At 40.3% G+C, this 20177-nt stretch overlaps 1 protein-coding gene across 1 annotated transcript; it reads left to right on the forward strand.

Annotated features, from left to right (window-relative positions):
• The first annotated feature begins 4067 nt into the window (after positions 1 to 4067).
• On the forward strand, positions 4068 to 17563 carry TLR6 (toll like receptor 6). Its single transcript, XM_003258583.4, has 2 exons — positions 4068 to 4124; positions 14624 to 17563. Exon 2 carries the CDS (start codon positions 14689 to 14691, stop codon positions 17074 to 17076), a length of 2388 nt encoding a protein of 795 aa, XP_003258631.2. The 5' UTR covers positions 4068 to 4124; positions 14624 to 14688; the 3' UTR covers positions 17077 to 17563.
• The last annotated feature ends 2614 nt before the right edge of the window (positions 17564 to 20177 follow it).

Below are 20177 nucleotides of genomic sequence, written 5' to 3' on the forward strand. Positions count from 1 at the left end.
ATGCCCGGCCCCTCCCAGACCACTTACACCAGAATCTCTGGACAGGTATGTGTGCTCCTGTTTCTTCATGTTCTGGCCACCATTTGGTATTACTGGATGTTTTAAATTTTGTCCGCCTTAGGGGTGTACAATAGTGTCTCCTCGTCTTAATTTGTATTTTCCCATGTTCTAATGAGGATGCATACCTTTCCATGTGTTTGAGCTATTTCTGTTTCCTTTTCTGTTATCTATCTGTTGATCTTCTTTGCTCATTTCCCTGCATTGGGGTTGTTAGTCATTTTAAAATTGATTCATAGGAAATCTTTATATATTTTGTATATTAACACTTTTGTGATTATACAAGTTGCAGATATCTTCTCCCAGTCTGTGGCTTGTCTTTTTTGTTTTTTTTGAATTCAGCAGAGAAGTTTAGGCCTACTATCAATACTTAATATATAAATTAGCAATTTTTTTTTTTTTGAGATAGAGTCTCGCTCTGTTGCCCAGGCTGGAGTGCAGTGGCACGATCTCGGCTCACAGCAACCTCTGCCTCCTGGGTTCAAGTGATTCTCGTGCCTCAGGCTCCTGAGTAGCTGGGACTACAGGCGCCAGCCACCACATCCAGCTAATTTTTGTATTTTTAGTAGAGACAGGGTTTCACCATGTTGCCCAGGCTGGTTTTGAATTCCTGACCTCAGGTGATCTGCCTGCCTCGGCCTCCCAAAGTGCTGAGATTACAGGTGTGAGCCACTGCACCCAGCCAAAATTATCAATCTTATCTCTGTTGTATGTGTATCTTATGATATTGATAATTGTCACAGAACTTACTTTAAAGCTGTCGGTAGACACTAATTATTTATTTACTAATTATCTGGAGAAAGACAACATTTTTTAAAAAGTAAAAATCATCAAAATAATGTTTTGCCTCTGTCTGTATTGGGACAGTATATTTGGTGGCCTTAGATTATGTTTATAATACTTATCCCAGTGTGACACTATTTTTTAAAAATTAAGATATGTATACATATCTCTATATAGTGAAGAATTCAAACAGGACAAAAAGCATAAAATGGTGAAGAGGCCAGGCAGGGTGGCTCAAGCCTGTAATTCCAGCACTTTGGGAGGCTGAGGTGGGCAGATTGTTTGAGCCCAGGAATTCCAGACCAGCCTGAGCAACATGGCAAAACCCTGTCTCTGCAAAAAAATATAAAAGTTAGCCATACATGGTGGTGGATGCCTGTGGTCTCAGATCCTTGGGAGGCTGAGGTGGGAGAATCACCTGAGTGGGGAAAGTCAAGGCTGCAGTGAGCTGTGATTGCGCCACTGCACTCCACCCTGGGCAACAGAGCGAGACCCTGTCTCAAAAAAAAAAAAAAAAAAAAGGCCAATAATCTCTTTCTCTTAGTTCTTCTGCTCAAAGGTGAACATTTCTTATGTATCCTTTGAGAAAAAAGATTCATATGCCTCTATCAACATATGTATGTAGACCCTTGTGTTAAGTTTCCTGTGGCTACCATGACAAATCACCACAGACTGTGTGGCTTAAAACAACAAAAATTTATTCTTTCAGAGTTCTGGAGGCCAGAAGTTCAAAATCAAGGTGTTCATAGGGTGATGCTCTCTCCAGCCTCTGGTGGCTCCAGGCATCCCTTGCATTGTGACTGCAATACCCCAGTCTCTGCCTCTGTTTGCAAATGCTCCGCTTCTCTGTGTCTCTCTTCTCTGTGTGTCTTACGAGGACACAGGCTGTCTTATAAGGCAGCATGGTGTGATGCTTAAGTGCATAGGCACTGGGGCCAAACTGCCTGGGTTCGAATCCCAGCCCCACCACTGACCAGCAGTGCAAGCTGGAACCATTACCCAGTTGCTCCTGCCCTGGTGCTAAGTGGAGCTGATGTGACAGTACTTATCTCACAGCACCTTAATGAGTTAATACTTGGAAAGTAGTCACAGCAATGCCCGGCAAGAAGATAACCTGTGTAAATGGCTAGATTTTATACAATTGATGTCATACTCTTCTTACAGTTCTGCACCTTAATTTTCTTTCTTTCTTTCTTCTTTCTTTCTTTCTTTCTTTCTTTCTTTCTTTCTTTCTTTCTTTCTTCTTTCTTTCTTTCTTTCTTTCTTTCTTTCTTTCTTTCTTTCTTTCTTTCTTTCTTTTCTTTCTTTCTTCTTTCTTCTTTCTTTTTTTATTCTTTTGAGCCGGAGTCTCACTCTGTTGCCCAGGCTAGAGTGCAGTGGCGCAATCTCGGCTCTCTGCTACCTCTGCCTCCTGGGTTCCAGTGATTCTCCTGCTTCAGCCTCCTGAGTACCTGGGAGTACAGGTGCCTGCTACCATACCCAGCTAATTTTTGTATTTTTAGTAGAGACAGGGTTTCACCATGTTGGCCAAGCTGGTCTCGAACTCCTGACCTCTGGTGATCCACCCACCTCGGCCTCCCGAAGTGCTGGGATTACAGGCATGAGCCACCGTGCCCAGCCTGCACCTTGATTTTCTTCACTTCATAGTATATCCTGAAATCTTTACCCCTCAGCATACAAAAAAACCATACGATTTGCACCAAACTCCTTACTATTATGACTTCTGTGTCAGTCACTATTCCAGCCACTTTAAATTCATTATCTTTCCTAAAAGTACTCCCATTTTGTGGATGAATAAATGGAGGTTAAGGAACTTGTCCCAAACCTCACAGTAAGTGTCCAAGTGGAGGTTCGGCCCAGTACTGTCTGTTCCTTTGTTTGCTTAACTGTCATTGCCATCTTCGCTATTACTTGATTTTTGTGTTTTTGTCATCTCCTTGCAGACGTTTCTGAGCTATGACAGCCTCGACGAGAATAGTCTCCGTGTTCCTGAACATTGGTGTTGTGATGCAGTCTCCTAATGAGACATGTCAGTGTGCCCAGATCTGCAGTGATGGTTGTGTGTTTTCTTGAGACTTTAGTCCACGGTTACTTGAAATTCCCTCAGAGCCACAGCCAGCCCTTTCCCTCGGCTTGCTTCACAAATCTGGTTTTCCAGGGTCACAGATACCTGCTGCTTTCTGGCTGTCTCCTTTCGCCAGCGGAGCAGAGATCCATCCACTCCTTACTGAGCCTCCCCAGGCCTGAGGAGACTTCCTGTTATGTTTGATGCGTAAGGATGAATCACAAGAAGCCAGCCTTTCTCTTCCCCTGAAAGCAGAAGTGATTCTTACTGAGATGTCCAACTTTGTCATTAGCCAAATTGTAAGGTCTTAACTTGTTGTTGTTTTTTTTTAAATAGAGATCGTGCCAGACAGTGAGATAAATTATAGAATGATTGTTTCACTCATGCCTTCTGTCCTTTGCAGAACTCAGTTAAGTGAGAAGTCTGGGGAAAAGGGTTTACTGTCTACCAGAAGTCTCTGGTTAAACAGAGACTTCTGGTAATCAGCCTTTGTTGATGTCATTCTGAAATTCTTCTAAATGGTCTTTAGAAAATTGATTTTTAAATTAGCCTTGCAGGATGTCAGTGTTATTTATTATTCCTAAATTAAAATCTAAACCAGTTACTAACACCAAATGTTGATCAGAATGTGGGTATGATTCCTCCTTGATATGGCTAAATATGTAGTCATAGGTATGTATCTACCAGTAAACTTTCCCTAGAAGTTGATTTAAAAAAAAACCCAAATTGTGGAACTATACTTATTTTATTTTAAAGTATCTCATCCAGCTAAAATAATGCTCAAAATTGCTTGATAAGGGAAACTGCAATTATTCTTGAAATGTTAAATATGGTAATAGTAGAAAATAGGCTGTTTAAAATAACTTTCCACTCAGGTGACAAATGTAATAACCAGGCTGCAAACTCTTACAGAGAAATATTACCTTAGAAAAATATTTTTCTTCACATTGAAATGTTTGTAAGTTGTTTCCTCACACGAATTAGAAAATTGGATTACTGGTTTTGTCTGTAGCCCAGAAAAAACTGCTAACTCACCTCCAGACCGTTGAAAGGTAAAAATATACGTAGGAGTAATTCCAGTGTGGGCCAACAGATGGCACCAATCTGTTTCTAAGGTATCGCTTTACTCGACTTTAAGAACTTGTGTTTGTCAAGCATTTTCAATTGTACTTCTGTTCATTTACAAGTTATTTTCTCTACTTCTGAAAAAGGGATCTTGGTAAGTAAAAAGACTTCTGTGGCTTTTTCACATTATGGCACAGGTGCTTCAAGCAAGCAAGTTTGCTAACCATTAATTATATAGGAAATAGGTAATGTTTCCTTGAAATTTTTGCAAAATGATTTGAAGTGTTTTTTTTTGTAGATGTTGCAAATGTCCTTTGAATTTCACAAGCAGGATGAAGAGCATTGTCTTTAGAGCTGTCTTGAAAAGATAGAAAACAACTAGCGCTTGTGGTGATAATTAAGGAACAAAACTAATGTTATTTATTTCTTTTGCTTTGGCCTAGTGAATTTTCTCCTTTCATCTTTCTCTAGTTCATTGTTTTCAGTAGCTTTTAACAGTAATTTATATATACCACTGATATGGCACCTATATATTATATGTTTTTACAGCAGACGTGTTTGATCTCCCTTGTCGTTTGGCACTATAATAGTTTGCTGGTCTGTGTCTGTCCCTAATTCGTAAGCTTTTTGAAAGCAGGAATTATGTCAGTCCTATTCATATTTATATCCCTGGTGCCTAGAGTGTAGCATGGCACTGGCAGAAAAATAGACCCTGAATACATATTTATTAAATGGAGGAAGTGGCCGGGACCAAGCCCTTCACAACCTTGAATCTGGCACAGTCTAGCAATTGCCTTCCTCCAGGTCCTTCCACCTTCAGTTTGACAAATGAAACAATGTTTTTCTTGTCTATTTGTTGACTTGATTATGTGATCTTTCCTCCACTTATTTCACTTAATGTTTTTTTTTTGCTCTCTTCTTCCTTGTAGTTTTAATTTTCATAGGTCTTGTCTACCCTTTTTTTCTGAAATATAGCTTATTTCATCTATTTCCTCACCCTTTTTATTTGATGCATTTAAAAAATCAAGAGCTTTTATCTGTTTATTTATTTTTACTTTCTTTTTTCTTTTTTTCTTTTTTTTTTTTTTGAGACGGAGTCTAGCTCTGTCGCCCAGGCTGGAGTGCAGTGGCACAATCTCGGCTCACTGCAAGCTCTGCCTCCCGGGTTCACGCCATTCTCCTTCCTCAGCCTCCCCAGTAGCTGGGACTACAGGCGCCCGCCACCACGCCCGGCTAATTTTTTGTATTTTTAGTAGAGACGGGGTTTCACCGTGGTCTCAATCTCCTGACCTTGTGATCTGCCCGCCTCGGCCTCCCAAAGTGCTGGGATTACAAGCGTGAGCCACCGCGCCCGGCCTATTTTTACTTTCTTTAAAAAACTGTGAACTCTCTAATCTTCCACTCTCATCTTCCCATTTTTCCCTCCTATTTTCCCAATAAATATAAAAGTTACTATCTTTTTCATTTAGTGTATACCCTAGGAACTGCCTCAGAGTATGAACGCCTCTGGAGGAATATTGCGTTTTTGTGGCACGATACTATAAGGACAGCTGACCAGCTTTTCCACCTGGTGGCTGATTTTCAGTCCCATGAACGCAGACACTGTGGGTCTGATTGCTGGGGACCTGTAGGGTGGGTCCTCATCTATGAATGTCAGTTATCTACTATTATCTGAAAGTTCTCCATCTTTATATTTTAATACTCCAAATAAAATAAGCACATTTCTTTAAATATAAAATATTTTTAAACAGCTATAAAGACAACTCTTAAATTGCTTTATGATAACTTTTTAGGATTATAAAGGATGTTCAAAATGAGACATTTTAGGGATATCTGAAAGTATAAGAAAGAAAATTAAATTCATCTATAATTCAGAGATTCAGAGAACCACTATTATTAGTATTTGGTATATTTCATCACATTTTTTGTCCTCTAGCTTTTATGTATATGTCAGGTTTTAATCATATTTTGCAAAATTAGAGTCTTACTACATATGTAATTTTTTTTTTTTTTTTTGAGATGAAGTCTTGCTTTGTCGCCCAGGCTGGAGTGCAGTGGCGCCATCTCCGCTCACTGCAAGCTCCGCCCCCAGGGTTCACGCCATTCTCCTGCCTCAGCCTCCTGAGTAGCTGGGACTACAGGCGCCCGCCACCACGCCCGGCTAATTTTTTTGTATTTTTTTTTTTAGTAGAGACGGAGTTTCACCATGTTAGCCAGGATGGTCTGGATCTCCTGACCTCGTGATCCACCCGCCTCGGCCTCCCGAAGTGCTGGGATGAGAGGCATGAGCCACCGCGCCTGGTCGTAATTTTCTATTACTGTATTCATTTAACATTATCACTTTTTCAAAGTACAGTATTTGAGGCTATTATTTAATTATATATAACTGATTTAATCATTTTCTACACTAGACATTCTGATTTTTTCAATATTTCATTATGTCATGAGTATCCTTTATAGTCATATCTTTTGTGTGTTATTTTTGACTGTTTCTTTAGAAAATTCCTTGTAGTGGAATTGCTAAAATAAAGGAAGATATATTTTTAAGAAATTTATATAAATTACCAAATTACCCTTTAGAAAGGTTGTACTAATTTTTCATTCCTGCCTAAGTAGTAAATAAGGGTTCTTATTTTAGTTTCCACCTACCAACCTGGATATTACATATTTTAATTTTCCCTATCTGATAGGTGAAAAAAAAATCTTGCCTTTTAAAAAATCTTTTAAGAAACAAGAATCCTCCTTTGACCCCCTTTATCTTTTTATGCTTAAATATATTATAGTAAAAATAACAGGCATTCTGGAAACCTATTTATAAATGCTTTATTCTCTATCTCTAAAAAAAATTACATTTTCCTAAAATAGCCAAATAACATTATAAAAAATTACAATTTATTTCTTAATAGCATCTAATGGCTGGTCCATCATAGAATCTGCCCCTCCTCTTGTTACTGAATGTGTTTTACAGCAAGTCTGTCTTAAGTCAGATCTAATCCAAGATCATGAGTTTCATCTAGATGTTATGTGCTTTTTTGATTTAACATGCTGTTTTATTTTTTGTGAGATTGGACATTATTCATATTATTGGCAATTGATTTTTGGCAAATTATTCAGTAAATAGTACAGTAAACTTAATTTTGAATGTTAAAAGTTTGAAAAATATAGATAAAAACTAAAAGGAAAATAAAGTTCCACTATAATCTTACTGTGCAAAGATAATTACTGTTCATGTCTTGGTGTGTATCTTATTAATTTTTCTACTTGCATAGGTATATATTTACTTTGGTACTTTTTAAATAAACTGCTTTTTGTCACATATAGTGAAAATATTTTCATGCAATTCGATTTTTATTATTTTTAAAGGCTACATAGTACTATTTAATTATACAGAGATACTAAAATTTATTTGATAACCTGCTATTTTTGGATAATTGAGGGAGTTTTTCAAAATATAATTTATCTTTGCCAAGAGCAGTGGCTTGTACCTGTAACCCCACCTCCATGGGAGGCTGAGGTGAGAGGATGGCATGAGCCCTGGACCTTAAGCTGTGATTGTGCCACTGCACTCCAGCCTGGGCAGTGGAACAAAACCCTATCTCTTAAAAAGAAAGTGTTTAAGAAAATAGTAGTGATAATAATTCATTTTGTGCCAGCCACTTTATTGTATTCTTTTATTGGTGCTAACATTTTTTCAATGACTTCTCTTTGGTTTTCCACATTGGCAGTCTTATAATCTAAAAATAATAATGATTTTCTTTCTTCATTTCAGTATTTCTTCCTGTCATTTTTTTTCTTTATTACAGTGGTTAAAACTTCCAGAAAGAACAATGTGTGCACTCTTTTTTTTTGGTTATACTTAAAGTTCTAGGGTACATGTGCACAACGTGCAGGTTTGTTACATATGTATACATGTGCCATGTTGGTGTGCTGCACCCATTAACTCGTCATTTAGCATTAGGTATATCTCCTAATGCTGTCCCTCCCCTCTCCCCCAACCCCCTGGCAGGCACTGGTGTGTGATGTTCCCTTTCCTGTGTCCAAGTGTTCTTATTGTTCAATTCCCACCTATGAGTGAGAACTTGAGGTGTTTGGTTTTCTGTCCTTGCGATAATTTGCTGAGAATGATGGTTTCCAGCTTCATCCATGTCCCTACAAAGGACATGAACTCATCCTTTTTTATGGCTGCATAGTATTCCATGGTGTATATGTGCCACATTTTCTTAATCCAGTTTATCATTGATGGACATTTCGGTTGGTTCCAAGTCTTTGCTATTGTGAATAGTGCCACAATAAACATATGTGTGCATGTGTCTTTATAGCAGCAGGATTTATAATCCTTTGGGTATATACCCAGTAATGGGATAGCTGGGTCAAATGGTATTTCTAGTTCTAGATCCTTGAGGAATCTCCAGACTGTCTTCCACAATGGATGAACTAGTTTACAGTCCCACCAACAGTGTAAAAGTGTTCCTATTTCTCCACATCCTCTCCAGCACCTGTTGTTTCCTGACTTTTTAATGATCGCCATTCTAACTGGTGTGAGATGGTATCTCATTGTGGTTTTGATTTGCATTTCTCTGATGGCCAGTGATGACGAGCATTTTTTCATGTGTCTGTTGGCTGCATAAATGTCTTCTTTTGAGAAGTGTCTGTTCATATCCTTTGCCCACTTTTAGATGGGGTTGTTTGTTTTTTTCTTGTAAATTTGCTTGAGTTCTTTGTAGATTCCAGATATTAGCCCTTTGTCAGATGAGTAGATTGCGAAAGTTTTCTCCCATTCTGTAGGTTGCCTCTTCATTCTGATGGTAGTTTCTTTTGCTGTGCAGAAGCTCTTTAGTTTAGTTAGATCCCATTTGTCAATTTTGGCTTTTGTTGCCATTGCTTTTGGTGTTAAATGAAGTCCTTAAGGGCCCATGCCCATGTCCTGAATGGTATTGCCTAGGTTTTCTTCTAAGGTTTTTATGGTTTTAAGTCTAACATTTAAGTCTTTAATCCATCTTGAATTAATTTTTGTATAAGGTGTAAGGAAGAGATCCAGTTTCAGCTTTCTACATATGGCTAGCCAGTTTTCCAAACACCATTTATTAAATAGGGAATCCTTTCCCCATTTCTTGTTTTTGTCAGGTTTGTCAAAGATCAGATGGTTGTAGATGCATGGTATTACTTCTGAGGGCTCTGTTCTGTTCCATTGCTCTATATCTCTGTTTTGGTACCAGTACCATGCTGTTTTGGTTACTGTAGCCTTGTAGTATAGTTTGAAATCAGAGAGCATGATGCCTCCAGCTTTGTTCTTTTGGCTTAGGATTGTCTTGGCAATGCAGGCTGTTTTTTGGTTCCATATGAATTTTAAAGTAGTTTTTTCCAATTCTGTGAAGAAAGTCATTGGTAGCTTGATGGGAGATGGCTTTGAATCTATAAATTACCTTGGGCAGTATGGCCATTTTCATGATGTTGATTCTTCCTATCCATGAGCATGGAATGTTTGTTTGTGTCCTCTTTTATTTCGTTGAGGAGTGGTTTGTAGTTCTCCTTGAAGAGGTCCTTCACATCCCTTGTAAGTTGGATTCCTAGGTATTTTATTCTCTTTGAAGCAATTGTGAATGGGAGTTCACTCATGATTTGGCTCTCTGTTTGTCTGTTATTGGTGTATAAAAATGCTTGTGATTTTTGCACATTGATTTTGTATCTTGAGACTTTGCTGAAGTTGCTTATCAGCTTAAGGAGATTTTGGGCTGAGACAATGGCGTTTTCTAAATATACAATCATGTCATCTGCAAACAGGGACAATTTGACTTCCTTTTTTCCTGATTGAATATCCTTTATTTCTTTCTCCTGCCTGATTGACCTGGCCAGAACTTCCAACACTATGTTGAATAGGAGTGGTGAGAGAGGGCATCCCTGTCTTGTGTGAGTTTTCAGTGGGAATGCTTCCAGTTTTTACCCATTCAGTATGATATTGGCTGTGGGTTTGTCATAGGTAGCTCTTATTATTTTGAGATACGTCCCATCAATACCTAATTTATTGAGAGTTTTTAGCATGAAGTGGTGCAATCTCGGCTCACTGCAACATCTGCCTCCCGGGTTCAAGCGATTCTTGTGCCTCAGCCCCGCAAGTAGCTGGGATTACAGGTGCCTGCCACCACACCCAGCTAATTTTTGTATTTTTTTTTTTTTTTTAGTAGAGATACGGTTTCACCATTTTGGCCAGGCTGGTCTTGAACTCCTCACCTCAGGTGATCCACCCACCTCGGCCTCCCAAAGTGCTGGGATTACAGACGTGAGCCACTGCACCTGGCCTAGTCTATTGTTTGTACAAGCTCTTGATTATATTTTTTAATTTCATTTATTGACTTCTGTAGTTCCACAATTTCTGTTTGGTTCTATTTTTAATGTTTACTTCTTTGTTGAATTTCTGACTCAGATCATAAATTGTTTTTCTGACTTCTTTGTATTATTTATCTATGCTCTCTTGTAACTCACTGAGTTTCTTTAGTGCCATTATTTTGAATTACTTTTCAGGCATTTTATAGATTTCCTTTTTGTTGGGATCTGTTATTAGAGAATTATTGTGTTCCTTTGGAGGCTTCATGTTTCCTTGCGCTTTTGTATTTCTTGTGTCCTTATGTTGATATCTATGGATCTGACATAATAGCTGCTGCTTCCAATTTTATGGATTGGCTTTATTAGGGAAAGACTTTTGCCTCTAGGTGTTTTTATAGTGTTAGTTGAGTATAGGGTGCTTTGGCTTTGATTCTGAGTGGGCACAGCAGTGTAGTTTCTGTATGATTTCTTCAGCTGTCATCAGTGTTGGTGGCATTTGGGTTCCTCAGTGGCTTAGGTTGCAGTTGTTAGCAGACGCTATGTCAAGGCTTTGCTGGGGATGGAGACACCAGGCAGGCCTGTTCTCAGGCACCAGTGGTGGCAGCAGTGGCTTAGGCTTGCCGGTTCTCAGGCCCCCGTGTGATGTATGTGGGCACTGGTTGTGATGGGTCCTTGAGCCTCCAGGAGATTTCGTTGGATGCTTGCAGTGGCAGTAATGGACCAAGTGGGAGGGCAGGTTCTTGGACCCCTGCACAATTTGTGTGGCATCAACTGTAGCAGCAACAAAAGTGGGCCAACCCTCTGGCCCTGAAGTGGTATGCACAGGCAGCAGCAGTGGCAGCAGCAGGCTGGGCAAGCCAGTCCCCAGGACCCCACGTGGCATGCGTGGATGAGTGTTGGCCATGGCAGTGGCAGGCAGGCACTAGCAGCAGAGGGCATGGTGGACCTGTCCTCAGGCCCCTTGGGAGCATGTGTAGATGTGTCGGAGTCCTGCTGCTAGGGAAGGTGGGATTGCTGTAAGTGGCGGTGGCCATGGGCAGGTAGCTCTTAGGCTCTTAGGAATGCACATTTTGACTCCCTTTGTCCCAGGGAGAGCCACTAGATGCACTGTGCTTCCTATTTCCTGGGTTGTAGGGCATTGCATGGGCTAGAGTGCTGGGGACCTAGCTGCACTGCTGTTCTTAGCTGGCATTACAATGCTGTAGCCCTCTAGGTGGATGTAGGAGAATATCAGTGGGGCTTCAGGGGTATGGAGATTCAGGGTTGTTGGGCCCCAGAACAGGATGTGTATGGTGAGGGCTGGGCTCTTAAAAGAGCCTTATGCTGAAGCTGTTTGGGTCTCAGGGTATGGGGTATGTGGGGCCCAATGTGAAGTCCCATTGTGGAACAATGCCATTGCATATATTCCAGACAGCCGCAGGGCACGTGAGGGCCAAGGAGCTAGCTCATGGCTAGGATTACAGGAGTCCATAGTGGAAACATGGACCTCTGAAGATCTCTCAGTTAAACTTTCCCTGGAATGGAAAGTTCCTCCTGGTTCTGAGCTAGTCCCAGCTGGGCTGGCTGCTTCACTTGCCTCTTCTTCCATGCCTCAGAGGTGCACTGTCACCTCTCTGCTGAATTCCAGTGTTCTCTCTTAGATGCTCAATCAATGTGTGATTATCTGCTCACTGTTTTGGTCCTTCTTTGCAGAGTGGGTGAGTGCTAGGTGCCTCTATTCAGCCATTTTAATGTTTCTCCAGCTCATTTTTTAATTGTTGAATAGTATTTTATTGTGTGAATGTACCAGTTTGTTAATCTTTTTACCTATTGAGGCATATCTTGTTGCTTCCAATGTTTGGCAGTTATGAATAAAGCTTCTATAAGCATCCACATGGAGGCTTTTATGTGGATATAAATTTTCAGTTCTTTTGGTTAATACCCAGGAATGTGATTTGCTGGATCGTATGATAAGACTATGCTTAGTTTTATAAGAAACTGCCTTCCATAGTGGCTGCACCATTTTGCATTCCCACCAACAGTGAAGGAGAGTTATTGTTGCTCCACATCCTCACCAACATTTGATGTTGTTTTTGGATTTTACCCATTCTCATAAATGTAATTTCATTGCTGTATTAATCTGCAAAACCATGATGAAATACGATATTGAATAGCTATCTGTATGTGTATTTGCTCTTCTTTGGTGAGGTGTCTGTTTAGATTTTTGTGCCCATTTAAAAACTAGGTTGTTTGTTTTCTTATTGTGGAGCTTAAGAGTTCTTTGCATAGTTTGGATACAAGTCCCTATCATGTATGTGTTTTGCAAATATCTTCTCTCCGTCTATGGTTTGTCTTTTTCACTCTCTTGCAGTGTCTTTTGCAAAGCAAAAATTTTAATTTTAATGAAGTCCAACTTAACAGTGTTTTCTTTCTTGGATTATGTTTTTGATGTGGTGTCTAAAAAGTCATCACCAAATCCGAACTCACCTAGATTTTCTCCTGTGTTATCTTCTGGAAATTTTATAGTTTTGCATTATACATTTAGGTCTATGGTTAATTTTGAGCTAATTTTTGTGAAAACTGTAAGGTCTGTATCTAACTTCTTTCTTCTTCTTCTTTTTTTTTTTTTCCAGCACCATTTGTTGAAAAGACTATCCATTCTCCACTGAGTTGCCTTTGCTCCTTTGTCAAACAGCAGATGATTATTTTTGTGTGGGTCTATTTCTAAGCTATGTATTCTGGTAATTTGATCTATTTGTCTATTCTTTCACCAAAACCACACTGCCTTGATTGCTGTAGCTTTGTAGCAAGTCTCAATGTTAGATGGTGTCAGTTATCTGACTTTGTTCTTTTAATTTCTTTTTTTTTTTTTCCTGTGAATGAACAGCACTTTCTTGTTTCTTTGCATGGCTAATTTTTTTAAACAAATAAATTAGAGGTTCCTTTAATGCCAAGTTACACAATCAAAAAGACAACAATCTCTTTCCATTTGCTTTTGGCAAGGTTTGTGTTATTTCAGGGCAAAACCCAGAGCAAGTCCACTGGCAAATCTGGGGGCTAGTGATTATTTTGTTTTGATTTTTATTTTTTTGAATCAGACATTTTAAACACTATAATGAGGTAACTCTAGAAATCAAATTCTGTCCCCCTTTCCCAGAGGTGTTTTATTTATTTATTTATTTTTTGACAGGGTCTCATTCTGTCACCCAGGCTGGAGTGAAGTGGTGTAATCATTGGAGCCTCGACTTCCCCGGGCCCAAACAATCCTCCCACCTCAGCCTCCCAAGTAGCTGGAACTATAGGCACATGCCACCATGCCCAGCTAATTTTTGTATTTTTTGTAGAGATGGAGTTTCACCATGTTGCACAGGCTGGCTTTGAACTCCTGGACTCAAGCAATCCACCTGCCTTGCCCTCCCCAGGTTCTGGGACTACAGGCTTGAGCCACTGTGCCTGGCCTCCCTTTCCCAGAGTGTATTGTTGCTTCTTGTGGCTTATGGTTGCTTGTTTAATGACTTCCATAAATAATTTTTATAAAGACTATTCTTTGTCATGTGTGGCTATTACATCTTCTGTCCAGTTAGCTTAGTGGTCAGCCAGTGACTTGAGATTTCTTTAAACATCTGGAGCAAAAACAAAAACCAAACAAAATACCAAAAGCAAAAACAAAAACTCCCCTGATCTTTGCAGATTGGCTGTGTTGGATCACTTTCTCAATGCTTAGCCAGTGTATTCACAGCTCTGCCTTAGCCTTCACTTTCTGCATGCATGGAAGCTAAAGATGAGCCAGAGGTGAAGTTCGGGATTTTCTCAGGTCTCCTCTGAACACGTGTCCAGCCTTGGGCATGTGAGTGGACTTCTAGACTCCCTGGTATATACAGAGATTTCCAAAACCTTTTTTCTCCCACATATCTTTTTCCATATATCTTTGCATATTTCCCAGACTTTTTGATGTGTCTGCTGCCTGCCCCCTCTGTTAGCCCTTGCTCAGGTGGCTGCAGCTAGTATATTTGCCTTTAATTGTTTACAGCAAACACCAGCCAGAAGGCTGCTCCAGCCCTGAGAAAGTTCTAAGGTGTGCAAAATAAAGGCAAGCCCCTGAGTGTGAATCCTTCAGGCAGCAACCAGACAGGTCAAAACACACAACCACAATTCTTTGATAACAAGACCTATATTGGCCCTTCTGGCATGAGCAAGCTATATAACTGGTTATAAAAAGTATCATATTAAATTATGGGGACAGAAACGACTCTACCAGTGAATGAAGAAATCATTCAGATTTTATGGTTAGTAATGGAGGTTTGAGAGTAACCATCCAATTTTTATTAATCTTAGTGTATATTATATTTCTAGAATTTTGGACTCATATCAAGATGCTCTGAAGAACAAGAACACTTTAGGATAGCCACTGCAACATCATGACCAAAGACAAAGAACCTATTGTTAAAAGCTTCCGTTTTGTTTGCCTTATGATCATAATAGTTGGAACCAGAATCCAGTTCTCTGACGGAAGTGAATTTGCAGTAGACAAGTCAAAAAGAGGTCTTATTCATGTTCCAAAAGACCTACCGCTGAAAACCAAAGTCTTAGATATGTCTCAGAACTACATAGCTGAGCTTCAGGTCTCTGACGTGAGCTTTCTGTCAGAGTTGAAAGTTTTGAGACTTTCCCATAACAGAATCCAGCTACTTGATTTAAGTGTTTTCAAGTTCAACCAGGATTTAGAATATTTGGATTTATCTCATAATCAGTTGCAAAAGATATCCTGCCATCCTATTGTGAGTTTCAGGCATTTAGATCTCTCATTCAATGACTTCAAGGCCCTGCCCATCTGTAAGGAATTTGGCAACTTGTCACAACTGAATTTCTTGGGATTGAGTGCTATGAAGCTACAAAAATTAGATTTGCTGCCAATTGCTCACTTGCATCTAAGTTATATCCTTCTGGATTTAAGAAATTATTATATAAAAGAAGAGACAGAAAGTCTACAAATTCTGAATGCAAAAACCCTTCACCTTGTTTTTCACCCAACTAGTTTATTCTCTATCCAAGTGAACATATCAGTTAATACTTTAGGGTGCTTACAACTGACTAATATTAAATTGAATGATGACAACTGTCAAGTTTTCATTAAATTTTTATCAGAACTCACCAGAGGTCCAACCTTACTGAATTTTACCCTCAATCACATAGAAACAACTTGGAAATGCCTGGTTAGAGTCTTTCAATTTCTTTGGCCCAAACCTGTGGAATATCTCAATATTTACAATTTAACAATAATTGAAAGCATTCGTGAAGAAGATTTTACTTATTCTAAAACGACATTGAAAGCATTGAGAATAGAACATATCACGAACCAAGTTTTTCTGTTTTCACAGACAGCGTTGTATACCGTGTTTTCTGAGATGAACATTATGATGTTAACCATTTCAGATACACCTTTTATACACATGCTGTGTCCTTATGCACCAAGCACATTCAAGTTTTTGAACTTTACCCAGAATGTTTTCACAGATAGTATTTTTGAAAAATGTTCCACGTTAGTTAAATTGGAGACACTTATCTTACAAAAGAACGGATTAAAAGACCTTTTCAAAGTAGGTCTCATGACTAAGGATATGCCATCTTTGGAAATATTGGATGTTAGCTGGAATTCTTTGGAATCTGGTAGACATGAGGAAAACTGCACTTGGGTTGAAAGTATAGTGGTGTTAAATTTGTCTTCAAATATACTTACTGACTCTGTTTTCAGATGTTTACCTCCCGGGATCAAGATACTTGATCTTCACAGCAATAAAATAAAGAGCATTCCTAAACAAGTCATAAAACTGGAAGCTTTGCAAGAACTCAATGTTGCTTTCAATTCTTTAACCGACCTTCCCGGATGTGGCAGCTTTAGCAGCCTTTCTGTACTGATCATTGATCACAATTCAGTTTCCCACCCATCAGCTGATTTCTTCCAGAGCTGCCAGAAGATGAGGTCAATAAAAGCAGGGAACAATCCATTCCAATGTACCTGTGAGCTAAGGGAATTTGTCAAAAATATAGACCAAGTATCAAGTGAAGTGGTAGAGGGCTGGCCTGATTCTTATAAGTGTGACTACCCAGAAAGTTATAGAGGCACCCCACTAAAGGACTTTCACATGTCTGAATTATCCTGCAACATAACTCTGCTGATCGTCACCATTGCTGCCACCATGCTGGTGTTGGCTGTGACTGTGACCTCCCTCTGCATCTACTTGGATCTGCCCTGGTATCTCAGGATGGTGTGCCAGTGGACCCAGACTCGGCGCAGGGCCAGGAACGTACCCTTAGAAGAACTCCGAAGAAATCTCCAGTTTCATGCTTTTATTTCATATAGTGAACATGATTCTGCCTGGGTGAAAAATGAATTGGTACCTTACCTAGAAAAAGAAGATATACAGATTTGTCTTCATGAGAGAAACTTTGTCCCTGGCAAGAGCATTGTGGAAAATATCATCAACTGCATTGAGAAGAGTTACAAGTCCATCTTTGTTTTGTCTCCCAACTTTGTCCAGAGTGAGTGGTGCCATTACGAACTGTATTTTGCCCATCACAATCTCTTTCATGAAGGATCTAATAACTTAATCCTCATCTTACTGGAACCCATTCCACAGAACAGCATTCCCAACAAGTACCACAAGCTGAAGGCTCTCATGACGCAGCGGACTTATTTGCAGTGGCCCAAAGAGAAAAGCAAACGTGGGCTCTTTTGGGCTAACATTAGAGCCGCTTTTAATATGAAATTAACACTAGTCACTGAAAACAATGATGTGAAATCTTAAAAAAATTTAGGAAATTCAACTTAAGAAACCATTATTTACTTGGATGATGGTGAACAGTACAGTCCTAAGTAACTGTCTGGAGGTGCCTCCATTATCCTCATGCCTTCAGGAAAGACTTAGCAAGAACAATATTTCATCTGGGGAATTGGGCTAGGCGGTGAGGTGGTACTCAACCTGCCAGTTAGAGACAGCCCAGTCTCTTCTGGTTTAATCATTACGTTTCAAATTGAAACAGTCTCTTTTGAGTAAATGCTCAATTTTTCAGCTCCTCTCCACTCTCCTTTCCCAAATGGATTCTGTTGTGAGCAAGAGTTTATATGGCTTCATGGCAGCAAGGAAACAGTCAACTTCAGCATCATATGCACCAGTCCCCGGAGTGCCCTGTGAATCCTATTGCTCTTTGGGTCAGTGTCATCATTCTCTTCAAGTTTGGGGCTTGGGGAAAAAATTAGATCAGCTACGGCATATAAAAAAGTCTTTTGTTTCACATATGTGTAATAGCTTATTTAATTTTTTATCCTGCTACACCTGCTAATTAACCAATGAGGACTCATGACTTGATACTGTATGTATGTAAAGGGAAATATGGACTTAATCATAAGCTGTTGAGGTGGAAGAGGTGGATTTACCTGCTTTCCAGAAAACTCAGGGCCAAATTTATTTGTAACTGGATATTGAATGGGACTTTTCTGGTTGTCTTAGAATTCTGGCTAAAGCCTCAAAGCTGACAAAAGACAGTAACTGCACCCACATGATACTAGACACAGCCAGTCTAGACTTATCAAAAGAGCAGAAAGAGACCAATGACTCCCAGTCCATATTATCCATATCTAGAAGACTAGAGTCAAAAGCATGATTAAAGAGTCATTAAGCGGAGGTTCTAGACTGTAGGGAGACTGCTTTGAATTTCTTGCAGACAAGTGTGAGGGACTGTAAGCACGGTAGAAGGTAGCCTGGCATCCCACTCCGAGACCGAAAGCTTGCAGAGTAACAGGAGCACACAGGTTCAGTGCAGCAGATGTGGTGTGCCTTGAGAACTCTTGGAAGAGCTTGATGAGTATTTGCTGGAGCTTGGGATGAGGGTGGGCACTGGGAACACAGAGACTGGTAAATAGTGTTTGGCAAATACACGTGCTTGATGAATATTTGTTGAATGAATAGATGAATTCTTCCCCCCGGGGAATTCAGAGGTGAAAGGTTGGCTTGCGCAACCCAAAATGGCAGGATGAGAGAAGAGAAGCAGTGATAGCAACCTGCCCTTCCATTATTGGCATGGTAAAAGGATGTGAATTTCTTCACACGGCTTTGACTATGGAAGAGTAGCTGGGCTTGCGTTGTCATGATGGGATATCAGCCAATAGGGTAGCCTGTTGTGCAAAGAAACTATAGCAGTAAGAGGACACTGGGTTAGGCAGAAGAGGGGTTCGGGGTGGAGGTTGCTGCAAGAGGTCAGCCAGATAATGTGCCCCTGCATCATGGAACTGTGCAATGTGGTGTACACTCAAGGCCCTCCAATAACTCACAGATGTACCCTGTGAAAAAGCCAGCATTTGGACTCTGCCATAGTAGCTGGCAGGAACCTGCTGGCCTGTCTGCCTTATTCAATAGTTAACTACAGGGAGATCTGCTCCTCTTTGTGTAATACCCTCTTCCCTTGCAATGGCATGGGGACATCTAGAACATAGAGAAGACAGAGACAATGGAAGAATAGTAAAGAAACTGACTATATGCCTTCTTCATTTCACTGCAAGGAAGGCCAAGCAGATTTTTGAATGAAGTGTGAGATTGCTGTTAAATTGGACTGGCCTGGACATTTTAATCCCTTAAACAGAGGTGCAATGACTAAAATGAGATTTGTCACTAAAATTTATGGTACCTGCCCAAGATTCAGGAGTGATGATGGCAGGAGATCCAACAGAACTTTGTTGTAAGGCAATGGTTAGAGAAAAATGAAGCCCTTGCTTTCTGGACTTAGTTCATTCAATAAACTGGTTTCAGCCAGGCACCGTGGCACACTTCTCTAATCCCAGTACTGTGGGAGGCTGAGGCAGGTGGATTACTTGAGGTCAGGGGTTCGAGACCAGCCTGGCCAACATGGTGAAACCCTGTCTGTACTAAAAATACAAAAATTAGCCGGGTGTGGTGGTGTGCACCTGTAGTCCCAGCTACTCAGGAGGCTGAGGCAGGAGAATCACTTGAACCTGGGAGACAGAGGCTGTAGTGAGCTGAGATAGTGCTACTGCACTATCCCCCCTGGGCAACAGAGTGAGACTCCATCTCAAAAAAATTAAAAGAAAAAAAATCTGTTTTCATAATAAGGCTGTAACGAAATAAGCCTTAATGATATTTTATTAGCATCATCTTCTGTCTGCATTAGCCCTTCCTTGCTCTTCAGGAGAACAACATTTATTTTCCTCCCTAGGCTCTATCCCAAACGGCACATTCTTCCACAACCCCTGCTGAACAGATCTGTTGAACTGTTGCCTAATCTAAAAACAATAAAAACAACAAACAACCACAGTAACAACAACAACAACAAAAAACTGCCACAGATTCTAAATAATCAAATCTTTTTAAATGGTATCAATGTTTCCCACAAAATATAGTTGACATTGAAAATATAGAATTTTAGCATTAATTTTTTTTAAACCTACATCCCCTCGGCAGAGGGGCCTCCCGGCATCCCAGTGGAAAGTAGGGTCCTCACAGTCCTCTCTGTCACATTCCTCCCGTTCCTTTTCTTCACAGAACACATCACTGTCTAAAATTATCTTGTTTGCTTAGTTGTTTACTCGTCTTCTCTTTCTCTTCTCTAAAGTATAAGCTCCAGGAGAACGGGAGCCTTCTCCACCTGTTCCCTGCCTCTCCCCAGTGCTGAGGGGACCCTGCGCACCCCGTTGTAGATGCGCAGTAAAAACTCGTGGGATGAGCAAATGACTCTGAAACGGTCCCATGCAGGAAATGTCCATGAAGTCCTGGATTTTATCTAAAAAGCCCAGGCAGGCGGCAGCGGGGGCGGCGGGGCTACAGTTCCACGCTGAGCTGCCCCCTGGCCACTCGTCCCCGCCGCGGTGCCTGGGCGGCCCAGGCGTCTGACCTTG

The sequence above is a fragment of the Nomascus leucogenys genome, chromosome 20 (genome assembly GCF_006542625.1).
Source record: "Nomascus leucogenys isolate Asia chromosome 20, Asia_NLE_v1, whole genome shotgun sequence".
Classification (NCBI taxonomy): Eukaryota; Metazoa; Chordata; class Mammalia; order Primates; family Hylobatidae; genus Nomascus; species Nomascus leucogenys.

Coding starts and splice junctions, on each gene's coding strand:
- TLR6 (XM_003258583.4), top strand. CDS start 14,689: ATGACCAAAGACAAAGAACCTATTGTTAAAAGCTTCCGTTTTGTTTGC.